The 23,559-nt window shown below is 43.2% G+C and overlaps 1 protein-coding gene across 7 annotated transcripts in view; it reads right to left on the reverse strand.

Moving 5' to 3' along the window:
* The window catches only part of WDFY3 (WD repeat and FYVE domain containing 3), a 304,293-nt gene that overhangs the window by 141,721 nt on the left and 139,013 nt on the right, over positions 1-23,559 (reverse strand). For all 7 annotated transcript variants that reach the window (XM_088445038.1, XM_088445034.1, XM_088445033.1 and 4 more), the window contains exons 9-11: positions 11,368-11,534; positions 8,376-8,843; positions 5,468-5,569 (exon numbers count right to left, since the gene is read on the reverse strand). In XM_088445038.1, the coding sequence (XP_088301164.1) occupies positions 5,468-5,569; positions 8,376-8,843; positions 11,368-11,534 (737 nt within the window). The remainder of the gene's footprint in view (positions 1-5,467; positions 5,570-8,375; positions 8,844-11,367; positions 11,535-23,559) is intronic.

Consider the following 23,559-nt stretch of genomic DNA (forward strand, 5'->3'; position numbering starts at 1 on the left):
TTATGCTGTAATAAGGGGAAAAAAAGTTTTTGTTTTCTTTAGTTTTTTTTCCTAACCCCCAACTACCTGGTGTATAGAGGTTAGAGAGTACTTCACATTTATTTGTATCTGTAAAAAGGGTTAAATTGCATTGTTAACCCTACACTGGTTGTAGGTTACTTGCAAGTATTTCCCATGTCTCAGGACAAGGGTAAACACAGGGACTGTTGTCCCTGTGCTGGTTTCATTTAAATCCTGTGCAGTTGGCCTCTCAGGATTTCATACAGGATGGACTGTGTGTTGATTGTTATACACCATAGCAGTCCACCTAGTCAGCACCTGTTCAGGGGTCACCTTGAATGTCCTCCTGGTCTCAGGTTATGATGCAGTTAGTGGACCGCTTATCAGCCCCCACACTGCCTCCCATTTTGGATTACCCACAATGATTACAGCCTGCTATGTTTCCTCTACCCATACATGCTTCCTGGATGGAGGATTATGTCCGCTCAGTTCAGAATCTGGCTTTTAGCATCTACATTTCTGCAGATGATACAGGTGAATAAGGCATCAGCCATCTAAGCATATAGATGGATTGCACCATCCTCTCAGACCACTCTGCTTTCAGATTCTGATATATCATGTGAGGAGTCACAGAATACACAGGTTTCTCCCTCTGGGTCTATCTCGGAGAGGGGGTGCGTCATTCATCAGTGGATGTTCCTCTCTGGCAGGGGCAGTTAATTCAATCCAATCCATTGTAGATAATGAAGTACTGGCTCCTAAAGCCTAATGAACCTGGTGTTCAGACACCAGAAGGTGATTTAGGTTGGATTTCCTCAATCTAAACAGCTCACTGAGTTTATGGGGGAAGCATGGAACACTCCAGTTAAACTGTTCCAGATTGCAAAAAGACTAGTGTCTTTTTACCCTCTCCCACAGAGAGAGTGCATTTGGTGGGAAATCCCCCTCCCTTCTGGGGATTCTTACGTGACACCTTCCTAAAGGGTTACTCCCCAGAAGGTTGTTTGCACAACTCCCCCATCAGATCCTATCAAAGCCATTCAGGCCCTGCTAAATACAAGGGTGATAATTATGGATTCCTTTAGCTAACAAGGAAGGAGTTATTACTCATATGTTTTTGATTCAGAAGCCAAATGGGTCTCATCGCTGTATTCTGAAATCTCTCTACAGGTTCATACATGTGCCCAAGTTCTGTATGGCGACCCTATTGTCGTGGGCAGCACAGACGGTGTAATGGTTAGCATTACTGCCTCACAGTGCTGAGGTCATGGGTTCGATTCCCACCCACGGCCCTACATGTGTGGAATTTGTATATTCTCCCTGTGCTTGCGTGGGTTTCCTCCGGGTACTCCGGTTTCCTCCCACATGCCAAAAATATACTGGTAGATTAATTGGCTCCCAACACAAATTAACCCTAGTGTTTATGCGTGTGCGCATGTGATAGGGAACATAGATTGTAAGCTCCACTGGGGCAGGGACTGATGTGAATGGGTAAATACTCTCTGTAAAGCGCTGCATAATATGTGTGTGCTATATAAATAACTGGTAATAAATAAAATAAATAAATTATGCTGCCAATGGAACCTGGGGATTGCATGGTTCCCTGGACATACAGGATGCAAATCTGCATGTATCGATTGCACTATTCAACCAAGGGTTTCTGAGTTTTGCTGTTCGTCAGCAACATTACCATTGCCCTTTGGTCTGTCCACAGCCCCTCGGGTGTTTACCAAGATAATGGCGGTCATGATTGCTCATCTCAGAAAGAGTCAGGATACTGCCATACATGGACGACCTCCTGGCAGTATACGGAGGTTTTACAACATCATCTCCAGCTAACCACTGCCTGCCTACAGGAGCGGGCTGGATAATCAATTGGAAAAAAGTGTTCCCTTTCTCCAACACAGCAAATAGTACATCTGGGGGTGCTATTGGATTCACTGGCACAAAGGATCTTTCTACCAGTGGAAAAGTTTTCAGCTCTACAATTGCGGGAGCGCAAATTGCTCCGCAATCAGAGAGTATTCATTCACGGCAACGCAGGTCCTTGGGCCCATGGTATCCACCTTCAACATGGTGCAATATGCCGAGTTCCATTCAAGGCCTCTACAAAAGTTGATTCCTCCAGGTGGAACAGACAGAATCATTTTATAAGGTCTCAGAGGATCCTTCACACTGCAGAGGTTCATCACTCCCTCCTGTGGTGGCTGAGAATAGATCTAAACAAAGGGTGCCCGTTCTGGATTCCAAATTGGGTGCTTCTCACCACGGACGCCAGCCTTCGTGGATGGGGGGCAGTGACAGGTAATCACACTTTTCAAGGAAGATGGACAAATCAAGAAAGTCATCTGCCAATAAACATCCTGGAACTGTGAGCAGTATACAGGGCACTGATCATGGCACGGTCCAGATCCAGTCCGACAATGCGACTACAGTGGCCTACATCAATCATCACGGAGGCACAAGAAGTTATGCAGCCTTGAAAGTGACAAAAGTTCTGATTTGAGCAGAACCTCATATTGCCTAGATGGCCGGAAGATTCACACTGAAAGTGCTAAATTGGGAAGCAGACACGCTGGAGAGGGGTCTCTCCATCCGGGAGGGTTTCAGCTCCTGGTAAACAAATGGGGTCTACCGGAGATAGATCTCATGGCATCACTCCACAACCACAAGGTCACCAAGTACGGGTCCAGGTCCAGAGACAAATCAGCAGCATTCGAGGATGCACTGGCAGTAAGATGGGACTTCCAGCTGGCATATCTTTTTCCTCTGATTTTTCTACTCCCAGGAAATTCAAGTAGGAAGGCAGAACGGTAATACTTGTGGCTCCGGCTTGGCCCAGACGTCATTGGTTCATCGACATACAGAATTTGTCCATAAACAGTCCTTATCCTCTTCCTCTATGGCAGGATCTGCTAAGGCAAAGTCCTTGCCGACATCTGGACTTACCTTGTCTGGCTTTAATGGCATGGCTCTTGAATCTTTCATCCTAAAAGCAAAAGTTTTTCCAGTTCTGTAATTCAAATGATGCTTAGGGCATGGAAGCCTGCCTCTGCCCGCATCTATCACAGAGTTTGGTATTCCTTTGGTTAATGGTGTTCCCATACGAAATTTGATCCTAAGATATTCAGGAGTTCCAGGGTACTGGCTTTTCTTCAGGTGGGATTAGACAAAGATCTCCGCCTAGCCACTTTGAGAGTGCACGTTTCTGCACAATCAGTCTGGTTCCAGAAGAAGATTACTTCAATATCAGATGTTAGAATTTTTTTCCAAAGAGTCTCCTTTTTGTTCCACTGGTAGCACCGTGGGATTAGTCTTTGGTTCTTAAGGGGCTACAGGCTCCCACATGTGAACCTTTGGACTCTTTGGATTTGAAATGGTTAACAGCGAAGACACTTCTTCTAGCCATCTCTTTTGCTCGCAGAGTCTCTGATGTGGCAGCACTATCTTGTCGCTCCCCAAGCTGTTCTTCGTACAAGGGAGGGGGGTTACCTTCCTAAGGTAGTATCCAGTTTTCATGTGAATGAAGAAATTGTTGTTCCAGCTTTTCAGGCTCCAGACCTTTCTGTAGGTGAATTCTCCCTCGATGTAGTTTGTGTTCTCCAGATTTATTTGGAGCGTACAAACTCTGTTAGAAAGTCAGATGCTCTTTTTGTATTGTATGGTTTTCACAAATGAGGATGGCCAGCTAACAAGCAGATACTGGCTCGATGGTTACGTATGACTATCTCTCAGGTGTACACACAGGCTGATCTCCCTGTCCTAAGCACAATGACAGCACATTCTACTCGGTCTGTAGGGCCATCGTGGGCATTTAGTCGTGTTGCCTCTGCTGAGCATAGAGCAAGGCAGCCACGTGGTCTTCTGTCCACACTTTTCTTAGGTTTTACGCCTTTGATACTTTTGCCTCTCAGGATGCTTCCTTTGGGCGATGAGTTCTCCTTTCTGCTCAGGAGCGTCCCCCACCCTAGGGGAACTTGATTAGAGTTATGGTAGACTTACCTAGATAACTCCTTTTCTTCAAGGTCCATAGGGTCCACGGGGCACCCACCCTGACACACCTGGCTTCATTGGGTGATTTTTCTTTCGGTCGCAGATTCCCTCATTTTTGTGTAAGAGTGTTTCTGGTGTACGATTGTTCTTCCTTCTCCTGCCTTGAGGCTTGTTAACTAAACTGAAGTTCTATGGCTAGGGGCGGTGTATATATGGAGGAGGACCTGGAGCATCCTGGGAGCTGAAGCTTTAACTGTTTGGTGCCTGGTCTTCCAACCATAATATCCCCATGGTATCCCTGTGGAATCTATGAACCTCTAGGAGAAAAGGAGTAAACTAGGTAAGTCTACCACAACTCTACTTTTCCCCGTGTGTAGCGTGTGTTGACTCAGACTGCAAAGAAGAATCTGCATTAAGTGCATCCTCTGGGGCTTAATGCGCGGGGATGCGGTACTTAGATGATAGTGCAGGGCTGACAATTAACCATGGGGTAAACCCTGCAGCTAATTGAATATGCCCCTTAATGCCAGTTTATTTAATTTCAGAGACTTTTGTGACACACACCAGAAAATATGGACCTTCTTGAAGGCAGAATACAGATAGGGCAACATCAAAATACATTTTAAAACATATAACATAAGTTTCTGGGGAGTTGAACTTGGCCTGTTTGCTTATCCAGCTCCTTCACTAGAGTTCTGTAACTCCTGCACTTTTGTAAGCACCATATCCAGACAAGAGATGGGTGTCCTTAAAAAAAATATTAGACACAGTGGGGGAGATGTATTATAGCGGCACTTAACGTGCCACTATAACGCTTCCTGCTTCGCCTCTTTACCGGGGCGAAGCAGGAAGCACTAACGATGAGATGTATTAACATCTCATCGGCCAGAGTGGGGGGAGTGATCCCTGCCTGAGTACACAGCACATCAGCCTAGTGCTGACGCACTGTGTCTCAGTCCCGGAAGGCTCCACTGAGAATGTGCGGGATCTTGCAAGCATTGCAAGATCCTGCGTGCAGCCCTGGAGCCGGCAGCCCCTTCCGCAGGGACAGCGCTGTCCCTGCAGTCGGGATAAGGCATCGCCAGGCTGTAGATGTTGATAGAGACATCGGGTGGAACGGTCAGACGAACTGATCATTCATACATGGCCCAGGCTATCGGTGCTGCTGCCTTTTCGATAGCAGCGCCGATAATGACAGGTGCGTATAGCGCTCCTGTCATTTATCGCCCAGACCCCCAATCATACATGGGGAGAAGCGGTATCAGTGCACATAACGTGGTTTTGGTGGTTCATACGTCTCCCCCAGTATTCTATAGAATAATATTAGTATGATGATAACTGCAATATAGGTAAACTTAAAAATTAAAGATTTTCAAAGTAAATATACATGAACAAGTACAATAAAATATGTGATTGAAGATATAAAATAAAATGATTTTGCCTCATTTTTTTCAACAAAAAGATAGACAATTACCAGCATTGGTATTTGATCCCTGTAGCAAAACTGTTAGAGTTTCCATGACCACCAATGCCAACTGCCTTTGGTCCTCGGTTGACTGTATTACTGTTGTGCAGCCTACAAAAAAAAAAAAAAAAAAAAAGGTCCAATAAACTTTTGATAGTTAATAAATGTCGACAATTTAAAAATGCTAAGCTTAGTAAAGAATTATGAGCTAAGAAGCATATTGCATATTAATAATAAAATGGTTAGAACTCTAGACTAGAATTAAATATATTCCAAGAGCATCAGGCTACTATTTTTAACAAAAGTAGTCTACTCTGTTGTAATACATTTAAGATAATAAGAATAATAACAGTAGTAGTAGTAAACAACAACAGTAATGAGAACCATGCTGCTCTGGCATTTTATTAACACCTACAGTAACTTGCCAAAAAAAGGGTTAAATATCTGAGCTTTTGTGCAATGATTATTTTGTAATCAGTGCTGTTTTCATAACAGAAGCATTTCCAATAGTTCTTTTTAATTATATTAAATTACTTTAAAAACATTAATTAACTATCATTAAAAAAAAAATGAATAAAAAAAATTAAATCATAAAACATTAAGTATGCAGTAGAAAATCATCAGCAGGATTAAACAATTTAGTGCAATTTGCTGCCTGCACTAAATAGTCCCAGAGCTAGGAATTGGCATAGTGCCTGTATCCACCAACGGCCCAGAGCCAGGAATTGGCATAGTGCCTCTATCCACCAATGGCCCAGAGCCAGGAATTGGCATAATGCCTGTATCCACCTGCGGCCTAGAGCCAGGAATTGGCACAGTGCCTCTATCCACCAACGGCCCAGAGCCAGGAATTGGCATAGTGCCTGTATCCAACAACCCAGAGCCAGAAACTGGCATAGTGCCTCTATCCACCAACGTCCCAGAGCCAGGAATGGGCATAGTGCCTCTATTCACCAGCGGCCTAGAGCCAGGAATTGGCATAGTGCCTCTATCCACCAGCGGACTAGAGCCAGGAATTGGCATAGTGCCTGTATCCACCATCGACCCAGAGACAGGAATTGGCATAGTGCCTCTATCCACCAGCGGCCTAGAGCCAGGAATTGGCATAGTGCCTCTATCCACCAACGGCCCAGAGCCAGGAATTGGCATAGTGCCTCTATCCACCAGTGGCTTAGAGCCAGGAATTGGCATAGTGCCTCTATCCAGCAACTGCCCGAACCAGGAACAAGCACTGCACATTACTTGCTTGAAACATAGGACTAGCGCACTGTCCGTGGACACTTTAGTGGTCTCCGGTTACTGGTGCCAGGAACTAATGCTGCACTTGCGTTCATAAACATATATCCCCAACAGCTGCAATTGCTATTTTGCTACCTCGTGTGTTAAGTGCACCCTACATGTTTTGACGTGTACGCTCGTTTGGACAGGGTCATCGTCACCTTCTGTTTCAGTTTATGGACTATAGAGAAATGGAAAGAATTGCGGTTTGTGAATGTTTAGTAGATGGGATGTAATGCATCTCACCAAGTTGGTACTCTGCACAGTGTATACTATGAAGGATCTGGGAGATGTCCTTATAATGGTGGTGGATATCAGACAGACAGGAAAAATAAACTACAGTGGAGAAGTGCACAAGCTAGGTCCATAGGGACCTCTAACAATTTATGTTTTCCAGATCTCATACCTGGTGCACTCATTATTTACTTACACAGTTTAGAAGATCCACAGGTGGTCTAGAAAAGAAGAGCTGTGAGGGTTCCTTGAGGACTGAGATTGGCCACCTCTAATATAGAGCTGCTACTTGGATACCAGCCATATTTGGGAGGGAGTTGAGGAGTAGGAAAGGAAAATGCAGAAATCTCAGAAACTTAGCAGAGCTGCAATTGTGGAATATGAGATTTTCCTTACACAGGTGAATGCTACAAAACCACAGATCAGAGTTGTCTTGAAAATAATATGCAGTAATCTTGTGGATACACATGATGACAAAGAAATAAATAAGGGTCCCTGTCACTATTACATGCTGCAGAAGCCTCACATCCAGGGCTCCTGCGAGTTTTCTAGACTCCCTAGGCAAAGCTCCCAGGTTAAGTGCCCAGAGCTATTCAATTATTTCCTGCAGTAAGCCTGTGGCCAAGGAGCAGTAAGCCACAGCTCCAGGGTTAAGTGCCTGGAGCTATGCAATTACCGGCCATGTTAACATTGCGACTAGCTCCGGAGGTTCTAGTTGACATGTATTTCTACTTGCAGCTCATAAGTGTGAGAGTAGATTCCCTGTTAAGTTCACCCTCAGGACTATTTGCATGCTTCCTGCGGGCAGTAATTTAAGAGCTCCAGGCACTTAACCCGGAAGTTAAAAACACATTGCTAAGTCTCGTGGCTAATTGAATCGCCCCTAAGAATCCATTAATCATTTCACCACAGAAACCATTACTACATATGTCCACCTTGTCAACACCCATTAACTCTATCACACAGCAAGAATCCATTAAATAGGTCCCTTGCCTGACGGGCTCCTGCTGCCCATTCAGCTCCTCATTCTTCTTCTTGTACAGCCTGGGAGGAAGGGCTTGCATAATTGGCTGTGAGAGAGAGAAGGGGAGGAGAGGGAAGGGGACGGGGGCCCATGTTGCTTCACCAGGCTAATGATACGGACGGCCAGAGATGCAGGATGCTGCAGTGCAAGTATAAAGAAAGAATAGCCGATGCAGCAGCCGCTTTTAGGATTTTCAGCTATCACCAGCAGTAAGCATGAGAAGGATGTCAGAGACATCCATCATTTTTGTCCCAGGCAGCCTCAGCGTGCTGCCCCTCAGGTCCTGGCTCCTTAGGCAGCTGCCTAATGGAAGCACCAGCAACTCTCACATCACAGTGACATGACAGAACATTACATAAAAGCAAAGCATGAAAAACCCACCTTGTTCAATATATGCTTGGGCAGGGTCTTTTAGTACAGCAGCATACTTGTGCAAAAGGTTGACCATAACCTCTAAGAGTCCCACTTCTTTAAAAACATCTTTAAAAATATGGTGATGACGTATGAATTTTAGTAGAGTCTTAGTGGCAATGATGCTACAGGAGAAGGAAGTGTTCGACTTTAAAAGGATGCTGACACTGATCAGTTCCTTGCATGGAATATAGTTCAAGCTGAAAACCACAAACTCTAGCATCTCAAAGTATTTCACTTGCACATCAGGCAACTTGGTAATCTTCTCTGCAAACTGGGATAATGTGTGCTGAGACTCCAAAATGAAGTAATTGGCATTGTCCGACATGTAAATATTGGTGATGGCATCCAGGATAATCTGTGCAAGGTAGCAGGTCTTTGCTTTAAGAAATGCATTCTGTAGGACCGCAAATGCTTGGATGTTTCTCACACTCAAACCTACAAATAGATGAAAATAAAATGAGAGGGGTTGCAATCATAGAAGCCAAAACAAAATATTTGATCATCATAATAGGTGACAGGGATGACCATTCGCATGTCAGAGATGCTTTGTTTAAATGATTGCATGGTAAAGTCAAGCAAGGTGTCTACCATGTATAGGACACTGGTCACAGAGTGTATCACTTCCTTTAAATTGATTAAAAGATATTTAACTTATTCAGTGACCAAGGTGTAATACAACGTGGCTGATTAACTTATAGCCATGTGCTTGATTGTTCAATAGTTTGTTGCTACTAAGTGTAAAAAGGGCAGAATGAAATCACACCCATATTTTGTATTTATAAGATATATAAAAAAAAAATATTTTTATTAATAAAAAAACCAATGCATTGAAAATATCAAACCATTATGGAACTGACTTAATGAAACATTGAGGCCAGTCTGATCCACACAATATTCACCTGACATAATACTGTAGCTCTGTTACCCCCATCCTATTACAGACTGCTGAACCTCCTCTTACATCTTTAGGACAATATCCTAAAGGCATTTGGTGCAGTACAAAATGCTAAGAAATCAGTCATTTGAGCCCTGCTATAAAGTTAAATTCTGCACAGCAAATTTCAAAACACGTCACTCAAGCTCTACACACTCAATAGAGAAGCATGCAGCCCTGAGGAAGAGTCCTTGAGACCTGAAACGCGTTGGAGATGTTTTGTATTCACCTGTGTGCATTTGGACATTATTTGGGACATCGAGATTACTGGACTCGGCCGGTGGAACCCTGTGTAACTGAGCCTGGAAGTGAGAAGCCTCCCACCTATTTACACCCATTTCCATGCTACTTCTGTTAGGAGCTAACACGGTACGGTTCCAACTTGCATTATTTTTGGATAATCTCATACCTATACACTGTCTGCTTCAATTAGCTTAATTGGTGTGATAGTTTTTTTGGAAATTAGTTTTATTGTACATTTCTGATCGTTGTTTTTTTTATGTATTAAATTGTTTTTGATCTGCACTAATGTGTTCTCCTCTCTACTCTTGTTTTTGAGAGAGTGTGTGATCAGAGGAGGAGATTCTACTGCATACAACATTGAAAAAGATAGCCATTTGGTTGACTTTTATATTGATGAACATTCCTTACAAAGACTTAATCTACTAAAAAAGAACCTGTACAAGATTGACCTTATATCTACAATAAGGTTCCCCCTTATTTGACTATTGAACTCTGGGCCTGATTCAGAGCCGGACGCTCTGACAAGAGCGCTCGCTTTGAATCAGGGCCGTCCTACCTATTATTGGAGCGGCCTCCTGGCCACTGGCATAGCTGTGGGTAACCACCCACAGCTTATGGGAGTGGCCAAAAAGATGGCCGTGATGGTCTAGACCATCGCGACCACCGGGCTTGCGACGAGACCCTGCGGTAGGGTCTCGCTGCCGCAAGCCCAGGAGTGCTTTTGGCTCTATCAGAGCCAAAAGCACTCCCACTGATATCACTAGTGACGTCAGTGGGGCCAGACCCAGACGGTAGAACGCCTCCGTCTGGGCAGCCACGCCCCCGGCATGCCCACCAAAGGGGGCGTGCTGTCAATCACCATCGACAGCACACCTCCTTTGAAGCGAGACCCATAGCGACGGCTTGGCCATCGCTATTCGGGTCTCGCGCATGCGCACGACAGAGCTCCCTCCGTCGTGCGCATGCGCACTAGCGCAACATCGACCCGCTTGCAAGCGCTCGCGAGCGGGTCAGAATCAGGCCCTCTGTTTATTGGAGCACTGTGTGATTTTTTTTGTCTATATAGGTGGTAACATAGTAGTGCCCTGAGGATTTCCTCTCTTCTTTTTCAAATAGAGAAGCAACTCCATGGCAACCTGTATCACAGTAGTGAACAAGAGCTTGACGGACATCTTTAATGAAGTATAAACACTGATGTTATTACATATATACTATTCAGATGAGGAACATAAACATCTTTTGAGATCATACATAAAATTATATAGAAACATTTTCAGAACTTGTGACATTAAATTAAAGCTTTCCCATAGGCAACAGTAGACACAGCCCCTCCACCCATCTCTGTAACTGAGAAAGTTGCTTTTACAGAACTAGACCAGAAAATATATTAATATATTCCCTTTAACCAAACAAAGACAATAGATGTAACTTTTCATAGAGAAAAAGCATATCTATGCCTCGACATTCTAAGGTTTACTTCAGCCATACCATTATGTTACAATGTACCACCAATTATACTGGAAACAAGACAATAATACATTAGGATAAAGTCACAGAGTTTTAGACGGATCAGGGAAAGAGATGCACCAAGGTGAGCTCTATAGAAATTATTAACAAGTGCTTTCACTTTTTTTCCTAAACATTTAGTATTGTGCCTTATACATATACTTTTACCTTGGCATAATGTATTCATTTAGCACAAGTTACTTCCAGCAATATAGAAAGCAAGGCTGTTGTAATGTAGAAAAAATGTTAATGCAGCACAAATTTGGAGCTACTTACCTTTTCCAGCAGGCTGCGGGACAGCAAAGCCTGGCAACAAAAAAGGTGCCCCTGTAGTTAGACCAGCTGGTTTCAGTTCGTTTACACCATATGTTGTTAAAGAAGTAATTAGGTTAACCAAGTCCTTCAGTGCATCTTTGGATTCGTTCTCTTTAGCTTGATCTAGCCTACAGGAGAAATAGCATTACATTATCCTGCTGTATGCATCTAATTACACCTAAATATAGACCATAATATTACTTCTCAGCAGTGAGAGACATATGGAGCCTGGGGAAAACACACACACGGTTTTACAGTCATACTTTTCAGTCTAAACAAAACATGCTTTAAATGTCTGCACTAAAGATATTGAAAGTTTTAGCTTCTAAAAAAGCTTTGCATGCATCTGAAATAAGGCTCACAATGTTAACTTTCTAAAATATATTTTACATCAGGGCGCGACCCCTCCAATGGCTCCAATTAAAGGGGTACGCAGAGAATGGACAGTCGGAAAGTGCCGAGGGGAAAAATGGGAACATTTCACTGTATTCTTTCTGTGGTTTATTTTTATTAAGTGCAATTTCTCTGTCATTTCCCAAAGTAAACTGTACACTTCCAAGCTGAAATACCTAGGTATTTTTATCCCATCTAAGCTGAGAGATTTGTATACAGTATGACTAATTTTACCCCTCTTATTTGAAATGTAGAATCTTCATTGGACGATTGAAAACTCCTGCATTTATCATTGTTAGGCTGCTCTGCAGTACTAAAAAAAAAGTGTTGTTTTTCCAAAATGATCCTATACCGCACAGATGCTGCCTTTACAATAGTATACTGCTCTCTCTCTGTACCAAACTTTTTTCTCAATAATTTTGGTAAGGGAAGAAGCCTTGAATGTCAATGGCCAAGCTGAGACTACAACATAATGGTGGGATGGTAGTTCTGGATATTCTTGCCCTCTCCCATGCTACATTTTTCCTTTACATCTCACATTTGCTTTTGTCTTGCTCTACACAAATTTCTCTATAGCAGGAGTCCCTTGTTAGTTCATATTCTCTTAATGCATTACTCCACGCCCTCAAAAGACTCCTTCCTCCCCCTATTTATGCCAATATTCTATTTAAAAACACCTATTTGTTGAGGATTTATTGAAGATAACAGGAAACAGGTGAAAGAAGATAAACAGCAGTTAATATGATAAGGTAGTAATCTCTCTTGGGCTAAGTACTGCACAGCAGTACAACACTGACTTGGGCACATGTAGACCCTTTTATAGAGCCAAGTAAACAAGTATTGCACCTGCAGTCTAACTGGGTTGACCTTTAAGTCTGGTGATTCAGAAATGTGACATGCACAATAGACATGTGATGTTATTGTGGCTGATCAGTCATGCAGTCAATAACACAGCCAAGTGATGTTATTGAGTCAGAGGAGTCATACACAGTTAACAGCTTGTAGCATTAACCATTTAACTACATGTCAACAATACTAGATCTTCCCAAAACATTGGACCCTTCATTGGATTCCAACGCTTTGTTAACTCTGATATCCTTGGTATACTCCATACCGCACAAAATGATGGCATATCACATTATAATAAAACAAGCCATGAGCTATTACTTTTATTTTATTTTGAAATATGTCCACATCTCCTAAGTAGGACAGTTTACAGAGGCTTCCTTATTGCTTTCAATATTTGTATTCAAAACATTTTGGACTGTCAGTAATAAAACAAACATCTGAATGCCACCTCCCAGCATATGGCACCCCTAGGCACATGCCAATATAAATATAGATCTATAGCCAACAGCGCAAAAAAATGGAGTATAGAAAAAAATCCTATTGGAATCAATGTAGATGTTTCTACGCAGCTGTTGTGGTAGCAAACCAAAAGCAACACAAAAACAAAGTAATCAACAGCGCTGCGAAAACACTTAAGATTAAATCTATGGTGTAAATCAATAATTTAAAACACAATGGTGTTGAAACTACACCAGATTAATGAATAATATAAATCAAGTGACGATAAATAACTATTTAATAATGCAAAAAAAAAAATACACTGATAAAAACAAATAAATGACATTGGCCAATGTAACATACAGTAATATAAATACACCTTGTATCAGATGATTTGTATAAAAATAGCCAATGTAACACTATACAATCAATCAATTGTCAAAATCACATCAATAAATTTGTGACAACTGGGACTTTTTGATGTAAATAGGAGAATATAGATGCTTGTAATTTTGTATAATAAGTCTCCTTTTAAGCGAGCATGGAGCCTGCAATGTGTAACGTTCACAGGGCAAGAATGTAGCTACTCATAAGTTCTAAAAGCAAAAAATGTGGCAGTTTATAAATCCCAAGGATGAAAATGTAACGGTTTTAAGTTTTTTGTCCGGACAGCGCTGTTGATTACTTTCTTTTTGACGTGCAAATATGCCTATTGGGGAGTCACCACTGACCAGGGCCAATGCAAAGCATTCATTTTAATAGATGTTTTTATCCATTAAATTGTTTTATATTCATACAAGTATCTCACCTGTGAGAATCAGTTTTTTTTGTGTGCTGTGTACTGAATAGGTATACACATGGGGAGTGCAGAGTGTGTGCACCCACATACCCATTAGGCAGCCCAAACCTGTACTATAGAATATAACTAAGCGCTGGGATTGGTAATGGTGGTAGTAGTGCTTTTGGCTACACTCCTATCCAGCACTGCCACGTCATTAGCCAGTCCCCGGCAGGAGCAACTACAACAAGAGGACTGGAGCAGAGCAGCAGACGTAGGAGCCCGGAGCTTGCAGAGTTCCCGGCAAGGAAGAATATCCAGTCCAGGTGAGTGTTGTGTTTGCGGTGGAGGTGAGCGAGCGATCTATATAACGCAAGAGGGAATGGTTGGTCTAAATCTAAGGGGTGTTTGTGGGTGAGTGGCCTATGACTGGGGAGGGGGTATATGCCCAGATATGGTGGTGAGTTGTCTATGCATATAGGGGTATGGGGGTGGCTGTGGGTGGTTGGGAAAGATGGATGAGTTGTCTATGTGCGGAGGCGGCACTGTCGTGCACCCTTTGCCCAGAGGCTGCGCAGTACTATGGTGTACTGGTTACATGTGTGTGTTTATGGTGTTGCCTTGTTAGCACTATGATGTAGGTGTAACTACAGCACCTGCATCATAGTGTAATATGCACCTTTCAGACATACTACCCGGGAAATTTCCTCCTCGGGCCCGAGAATTTCTCCTGTGCAAAATCCCGGGTATTTGGTAGAGACTCCCCTTTCACTCTATAGCTTCTACACGGGAAATTCCCAGGTAGACCTCTTCAGACATGAGCACGGTTTTTCAGTTTTTTACACACTTGATGCCAGATGATAGCTAGTGTTGTAGGTGCTTACAGAAAGTGAGATGGCTGAGACTGCAATGTGAATGTTGCACAGACATTTATCCCCCGCTGCTGCAGCTTCCCCATCTCTCACTTCCTCTCTGAAATACAGTGCCGCAGCCTAATCCGGGCATGTCCCCGCGATGTGCTATGGGAGAGCAGGGGACTAGCCATGCTAGAGTCAGCACTGCCATCTCTAAGGGGTCCCAGCGCTGCGGTGGCAGGAGAGGCCCACACTTGGAGCCAGGATGACAGCGCTGCGCTAGAGCAGAGCCGCCTCTTTCAATCTCCCAGGCTCTGCCCCTCGTCATGTCCAAGATGCCGGCGAAGAAGAAGAGCTGCTGACACACAAGTACCAGCCGGATTTCAATGCCGGTGAGGTTGCGGTCTCTTGTCAGAAGCTGCTTGATGCAACTCAGGAGTAAATTCCCGGTTAGCAGCATTTAGACATGAGCAGGGTAACTTTCCGGGACTTAAGTCCCGGGAAATTCCCTGGTCAATTGCATGGTCGGTTACCTGGGAACGTGTTCCCGGGTATGTAACTCTCAGACATACGGGAGATCCCAGGAATTTGGCCGAGGTAGGACAAAATCTCGGGAATCTCAGTATGTCTGAAAGGGGCATTATCTTTGTCAATGCCCCTAGCAATTTCTATTAATGTCAGAGCACTATAGTTTTCCTTAAGCCTCAAAGAGGATCAAGGGCATAGAATTAAAAATCTCTACTCTCCTTGTTTAAGCTCTACCCACTACAAAATTTATTTACAATCGCTAGGCCTTAGACATTTTCTCTACTCCTTACTGGTCACCACCTATCTTTAAATTTCAACAAACAGCCCCTCTTTCCTACACTCGATATCCGAGTGCTGACAATTATCTGATCTAAATCTTTCAGAGCATTATCAGACAGCTACTGGACTATGTGCATGGTTATCATCCAATTACACTACCAGGCCCACGTGTGGAAGAGATTTAGGTGCTATGACCCAATGCTGACTTGTCACATTTGGCTAGCTATATTTATAATGAAACTAAAAGGCAACGTTGTCAGCTGGTTTTCAGGCAGAGCATTAGAATTGGCCATGGAGTGCAATGTAAGGGATGAGCCTGGATAGAGCTTCCAAGGCATAGTTAATCAAGGGGTTAATTGACTGGGACGATAGCAAGCAAGTCGTTTATAGACAGAGAGATTTATTCTTTTATGAAATGGATGTTGAAATGGGGTACAAGATGTATAGGCCTGGACCATAAATTAACCTTCAAAAGGTGTGTAATGGAGGCACGCAGACTGCACTGTTATTAAATGGTGACCAGGACTTCCCTTTCAAAACAAAGTCACAATATCAACTGTTAAAATGCACTTTCCACCTTTGAGCATCTCTCCTAAAATGAACATGACCTCCCTACAAAGCCAGGAAAGTTTAGTGTTCGTACAAAAGTGATCATGCTCCATAGGGTAATTTGATGTATTTGATAAAATGCCAGAAACCAAAATCCATCACAAAATACTGAGATCTACAACTGCTATAGAGCTTATCCACATGCTAGACTAGCACTGGACATTTACATTTAAATGGACTGTTCACTAGACCCGGCCCTCCGAAGATGCCCCAAAACCTAGGACAAGAATTTTACCTCTGAGGGAATTCCTGGTAATATAATGAACAATAAAAGTTTCTCATTAAAAGCCACCGCTAAGCCACTTGAATATGCAATCATATCATTTCTATAAACGCTACAATTAGCTGGATTTATTTTAATAGCTGTGGAAAATTACCACGGGTGGGATATCATTTGAGTGGTATTTTCTTGCTATATTTAGCTGTTTTCCATAATCTAATTTTCTTTTCACTATTCCATCTACTAAATTATTTATTTATTTATGCACCCAGATACAGTAGATACCAAGTGATTAATGCTTTGACTGCCATATGACTGGTGAAAACTTGTTAGGTCACAAAGGCATAACATAATTTTCGTCATTATCTACACAGTCAAAAGCAGTTTTTGTCCTGTACCAGTATTTATCACAGATGCAATGTTCTAATCTTAGCAAGGATAATGAATAGATTTGCAGAAGAACTTCGTTTAAAATCACTTCCCCATTTGCCCGACAGTGCTGCCCTAGGACAAGTAGACGGGATAATAGAGTCCTGCACATGAATGGGAGTTAGCTGCAGAATGCCTCATCTGATCATATCACCTCCAGTCATGTATTGCTCTTTACAGTATAGGACACCCCCTGCTGTTCTAAGCATATGTAGTATGTTCTGGACTGGTCCAACCTCTTCAACTGAAAAAAGGCAGCGTGTTAACAATATATCCATGAGTAAACTGATTTACAGCTGAATAATCATATAAATATATATATATATATATATATATATATATATATATATACATACATACATACATACATATATGTCCAAAGTGTCCGCACTTGCAACAAAAGAATCAAGTTCGGGGTGCTCAATTAAAGACAAATAGAGCCCACATTAATAACAAATTGGAATCGGCACTCACCAGGTAGCTGACAAAAAATATTAAATTTAATTACCCATCCTTGATGGAAGAAAAGTGCATCGAGCCATAAAGTGCAGTAGTCTACGTTTCGGTCCAATATAGGACCTTCATCAGGACATAGCAGCAGACATGTTACAGGTTGACAACCAAGGAGAGACTGAACACCATCACCACTAGCTGACATATATACCCACATCTATTAGGCAGAACTCCGCCCACACAGAACACAGGGCCTGCTGGGACATAGTCAATATACATATTATAAATCTAAACATACACATCCAAGACAACAGTAAAGCAAACCCCTCACTAGCACTGGGTTTAACCGCTATAATAGCGTTGAGTATAACTCCTAAATGGAATAATAAGATGAGAAAAAAGAGAAAGCGTTATTACCGGAAGTTCCATGCGTTCCAAAGCAGTGGTACGCATACCCTCAACCGGAAGTCGCGCACAGAAGACGTGGAATACAGAAAATCAACCCGGAAGTATCAAGCGCTCCAACTCAGTGGAACGCAAGCATTAATCACGGAAATGGCAGATCGCTCACGGTAAACAAATAGTACATACCCAAACACACAGTAACCGCGATCTGCACGTATAGTGGTCACAATAATAGGAATCCACAGCTCTAATGATACCAATAGCATGCACGTGCCCGGAAATAAAGAGCATACAGCACAATCGGAAATATTAATCACACCCCCCTAATGGTTGGGAGGATAATTACATGATATAAGAAATATGTAAATTAATGGATACCTATAGTGTAACAAGATATTAATTTAAAAAAATGATATCGGTATATATGTCAGCATATCACATGACACCCAACTTTTAAAGAAACAACATGCATAATATACATCATAAAATGTACAGAGGTCATTAAGAAAAGAAAAAGGAAAAAAAAGAAAAAAACTCCCATAGGGATAATGAGAAATAATTCATTTAAAAAAAACATTAAGTGGATTGGATTCATTGAGTCCCTTAGGAACTAAAGTATCTAACTCAAAAATCCATCTTGCTTCACATTTATGTAAAGCAACTTCCCGGTCACCAACTCTTCTCAAAGCAGGGATATGATCTATCATCATGCATTTCAGACTGGACACCGAATGTCCAACTTATAAAAAATTTAGTGCCACAGGTTTGGACACTTAAAACATCCCATCTTCTAGTTAAACAGCCAAGTATTGGCTCTAACTTCTGGTGTCAAAGTGGGCTGCATTAAAAGATTTAGAAGGTTAGGACCATGTCGATACGCACACAAAGGCGGCTTTTTACCAAGTACTCCTAATTCACGATCCGACGTGATTATCGGCCAGTGTTTATGAACAATTTTATTGGCATAATGGGAGGTTGCATCAAAGGTGCTCGTAAATAGCATCCTTGTTGAATCCAATCCAGAATTTTCCGTCAGACCTGCCTGTGAGTGCCGTTTTTTTTGCCTTAGATAGACATCTGCGTAAAGTCATATCCGAATAACCTAGTTCCAAAAATCACTGGGTCATATCAGCAATCTGTGTTTCCGCTTGTGAAGCTGAGGAATTATTCCTGAAGATACGCAAAAATTTGAGAAATTGGTAAACTTTCTTTCAAATGACTTGGATGTTGACTCGTAGAATAAAGAAGAGTGTTGCGATCCGTATCCTTCCTGTAGAGGGTGGTGCCGAGAGTGCTGCCATCACGATAAATTGTGACATCTAAAAAATTTATTTCACAGTGATGTATTTGACTAGTGAATTTTATAGGAGAATCCAATCCATTCAAAAAGCCGACCATGTCCATAAATTGAGCCTCAGAGTCCAACCAAATCAAAAACAAATCATCAAAATAACGTTTATAAAATAAAATTTTTGACCCAAACAAAGGTAAAATGTGTGTCTGTTCGAATTGTGCCATGTACAAGTTGGCATACGCCGGCGCCAAATTGGACCCCATGGCGGTGCCCTTACGTTGTACAAAATAGCTGTTGCCATATTGAAAATAATTATTGGTCAGAACTAATTCAGTAAGTTCTAACAAAAATTCAACTGGAGGACCATGATATTCGTTGTTTGTGAGAGCCTGTTTAACCGCCTGTAAACCACCATCATGCAGAATTACAGTGTACAACGAGGACACATCCAATGTAGCCAACCATATAGAGTCTGGAAGACATGTCAACGATTTAAGGCAGGTAAGAAAATCGTTTGTATCCTTCACATAACTAGGCATCTTGACAACAACAGTTTGCAAAAATGAGTCCACAAATTGAGCCAAAGGTTGCAAGGTAGAATTGCGAGACGATATTATCGGTCTGCCTGGAGGGTCAACCAGTTGTTTGTGGATTTTAGGTAGCGTGTATAATATCGGACACGCTGGATGTTCCACTTTTAACCAACTGGCGACCCTCTCATCAATCCACTGCTTTGGAACGCATGGAACTTCCGGTAATAGTGCTTTCTCTTTTTTCTCATCTTATTAATCCATTTAGGAGTTATACTCAACGCTATTATAGCGGTTAAACCCAGTGCTAGTGAGGGGTTTGCTTTACTGTTGTCTTGGATGTGTATGTTTAGATTTATAATATGTATACTGACTATGTCCCAGCAGGCCCTGTGTTCTGTGTGGGCGGAGTTCTGCCTAATAGATGTGGGTATATATGTCAGCTAGTGGTGATGGTGTTCAGTCTCTCCTTGGTTGTCAACCTGTAACATGTCTGCTGCTATGTCCTGATGAAGGTCCTCTATTGGACCGAAACGTAGACTACTGCACTTTATGGCCCTATGCACTTTTCTTCCATCAAGGATGGGTAATTAAATAGAATATTTTTGTCAGCTACCTGGTGAGTGCCGATTCCAATTTGTTATATATATATATATATATATATATATATATATATTCTACTCAATGGATCAATCGCACACATTACTTCAATTTCAAGTGTTGCGGGTGCCAGGTCTGCAAGCAACAATAAATCTCCATCCACTTCTTGAAAAAACAAGATAGTAATTTAACCAGCACACCATTTAAATTGCATAAATATTCAATGACTTAGTCCAAATATGGGGTGAAAAGCCAGCTCATAAAACACCGATAGGAAAGAATATCCAATACTAAATTTTATAAAGTCCAATATATTATCTGGGGAATTGTGCTCTAAACCCAGTTCGTCTCAGTCCCCTGAGGAAGGAGGAACCGAAACAGCTGTTGGGGGGATTAGACGAACTGGGTTTAGAGCATGACTCCCAGGAGAATATATTGGACTTTATTATAACGTAAGAGTATTGGATATTTTTTTCCTATCAGTGTTTTATGAGCTGGCTTTTTACCCCATATTTGGACTAAGTCATTAAATATTTTTGCAATTTAAAAGGTGTGCTGGTTAATTTCCTATCTTGTTTTTTCAAAAAGTGGATGGAGATTTATTTTATATATATATATATATAGACACACACACACATATATATATATATATATATATATATATATATATATATATAGTCACAGAGCTCCTTGATGACTTAATTTCTTGATAACTTGCAGTAACGACACTAGTTGGGAACCCCATTTTGCAAACATTGAATCCATATAGGCAACATCATCAAATATATAGTTACTAACCATGCCCAGTTTCCAGGTACACTGCCAGGTGATAACAAACTAAACACAATGGTGCCTTAATGGATCACAGATTCCAAATTAATACCAGGAAAATGTCAGCTGTCCAAGGAGACTGCTGGCTCCCTAATAAATTGGGCAACAAAAGTCCCAATTGTCACAAAAGAAAGGAATAGTCAGCACTTGTAATTCACATACAGATTATTATTATTCAGGGATTGCAGGCGCTGTGACACTGCCAGGTGCTTTAGGAAATTTCTGTTACTGAAAATAATATGAGATATGGTAAGAACTTACCCTTGTTATCTCTATTTCTACGAAGTCCATAGGGTTCCACAGGATACCTTGGGGTATAGGTGTGACGTCAGTCGCAGGGCACCAAAGAGTTAAGCTTTCAGCCTCCCAGGATGCACTAGGTCCCCCTCCTATACCCCGCCCCCGGGCCAAGGCACCTCAGTTAGTTACCAAGCCATAGGCCGGAGGAGGAGAAGGAAGAGAGAGAACAAAGATCTGGACACATACAAGAATCACATTCTCACCAGAGGGAGATGGAAAACCGGTGACCAGAGCAAAGCCCATCTGCAGCACAGGTGCGACAGGGCGGGAGTCCTGTGGAACCCTATGGACTTCGTAGAAATAGAGATAACAAGGGTAAGTTCTTACCATATCTCATATTTTCTACTTCAGGGTCCATAGGGTATCCACAGGATACCTTGGGGATGTCCCAAAGCAGTATCCTTTAAGGGTGGGGACGCTCCTGTGCAGAAAGGAGAATCCGCCGCCCGAAGGAAGCATCCTGAGAGGCGAAGGTGTCAAACCTGTAATACCTCACGAAGGTATGGACAGAAGACCACGTAGCAGCCTTGCAGATCTGAACTGCAGAGGCACCACGTCGAGCTGCCCACGAAGGACCCACAGACCTAGTGGAATGAGCCTTCAGAGAAGGAGGGACCGGTAGGCCTTCATGAAGATAAGCTTCAGAAATAGCCATACGGATCCAGGCTGCCAAAGTTTGCTTTGAAGCAGGCCAACCCTTTTTACGGAAGCCATAGAGGACAAACAAAGCGTCCGACTTCCTAAACGAAGAAGTGCGGTCAACATAAGTCCTTAAGGCCCGCACAACATCCAAAGAGGCCTCACCCACGGAAAGACCCGGTGAGTTAAAGGCCGGAACAACTATTTCCTCGTTAACATGAAACTGGGAAACAACTTTGGGAAGAAACTCGGGCCGAGTGCGGAGCACTGCCCTGTTCCCATGAAAAACCAAGAAAGGGGGTCTACAAGAAAGAGCCCCTAACTCAGAAACACGTCTGGCCGAAGCAATGGCCAGAAGGAAAACAGTCTTAGCTGTTAGCCATTTAATATCCACTGAGCCCAGTGGTTCAAACGGCGGTCCTTGGAGAGCCCTCAGGACCACAGCCAAATCCCAAGGCGCCACAGGTGGAACAAAGGGCGGCTGAATACGGAGAACACCTTGCATAAAGGTGCGCACATCCGGGATTGTAGCAATCCTACGGTGAAACCAGACAGATAGGGCCGAAACCTGTACCTTCAAAGAAGCAAGGCGAAGCCCATGATCTAGTCCCGCTTGCAGGAAGGCGAGAATCCGAGACAGACGAAACTCCCGCGGTGCATAACCTCTCGGTCGACACCACTGGAAGAACGTATGCCACACGCGATGGTATATCCTCGCGGAAGACGGTTTCCGAGCTCGTAACATGGTACGCACCACAGAGCTGGAAAACCCCCAGGACCTCAGCATGGCCGTCTCAACAGCCACGCCGCCAAAGACAGCCGAGTCAGGTCCGGGTGAAGACAAGGACCCTGAGACAGAAGGTCCGGTCGTAGCGGCAACCGCAGAGGACTGTCCACGGACAGACCCTGAAGGTCTGAGAACCAGTGCCGTCTGGGCCACGCGGGAGCTATCAACAGGAGCGTCCCTCCTTCCTGTTTGAATTTCCGGATTACCCGTGGAAGAAGGGAGACCGGAGGGAACAGGTATGCGAACCGGAACGTCCACCGGACGGACAGAGCATCCACCAGAGACGCCCCTTCGTCTCTTGTGCGAGACCCGTACACCTGCAACTTCATGTTGTGCCGGGACGCCATGAGGTCAATTTCTGGAAGACCCCACCTGTCCACCAGTAGTTGAAAAACGTCCGGGTGCAGGGACCATTCCCCTGGATGAACGTCCTGGCGACTTAGAAAGTCCGCCTCCCAATTTAGCACTCCCGGGATGAAGACCGCTGATATGGCCGGAAGATTGCGCTCCGCCCAAACCAGGATCCGAGAGACCTCTACGAGAGCCGCCCGACTGCGAGTTCCTCCTTGCCTGTTTATGTAGGCCACGGTGGTAGCATTGTCCGACTGGACTTGCACCGGGTGACCCTGGAGAAACCGCTGTGCCTGCAGGAGAGCACTGAAGACCGCACGGAGTTCCCAGATATTTATTGGAAGCTCCGCTTCTGTCGGCGTCCACCTGCCCTGAAACAAGTGTGGACCCGAAACTGCTCCCCAGCCCTGAAGACTGGCGTCCATTGTCAACAGGACCCAATTTGGAACCCAGAACGGACGTCCCTTGTTGAGGTGGGTCGTCTTTAACCACCACGCAAGGGACAGGCGAACCTCCGGGGTGAGCACAATCGTCTGGAACTTCAGAGACTGAGGCAGCCCGTTCCACTTGGACAGGATCAGGTGCT

This window comes from Taudactylus pleione, unplaced genomic scaffold (assembly GCF_031769625.1).
Source record: "Taudactylus pleione unplaced genomic scaffold, aTauple2 ptg000376l, whole genome shotgun sequence".
In the NCBI taxonomy this organism is placed as follows: domain Eukaryota; kingdom Metazoa; phylum Chordata; class Amphibia; order Anura; family Myobatrachidae; genus Taudactylus; species Taudactylus pleione.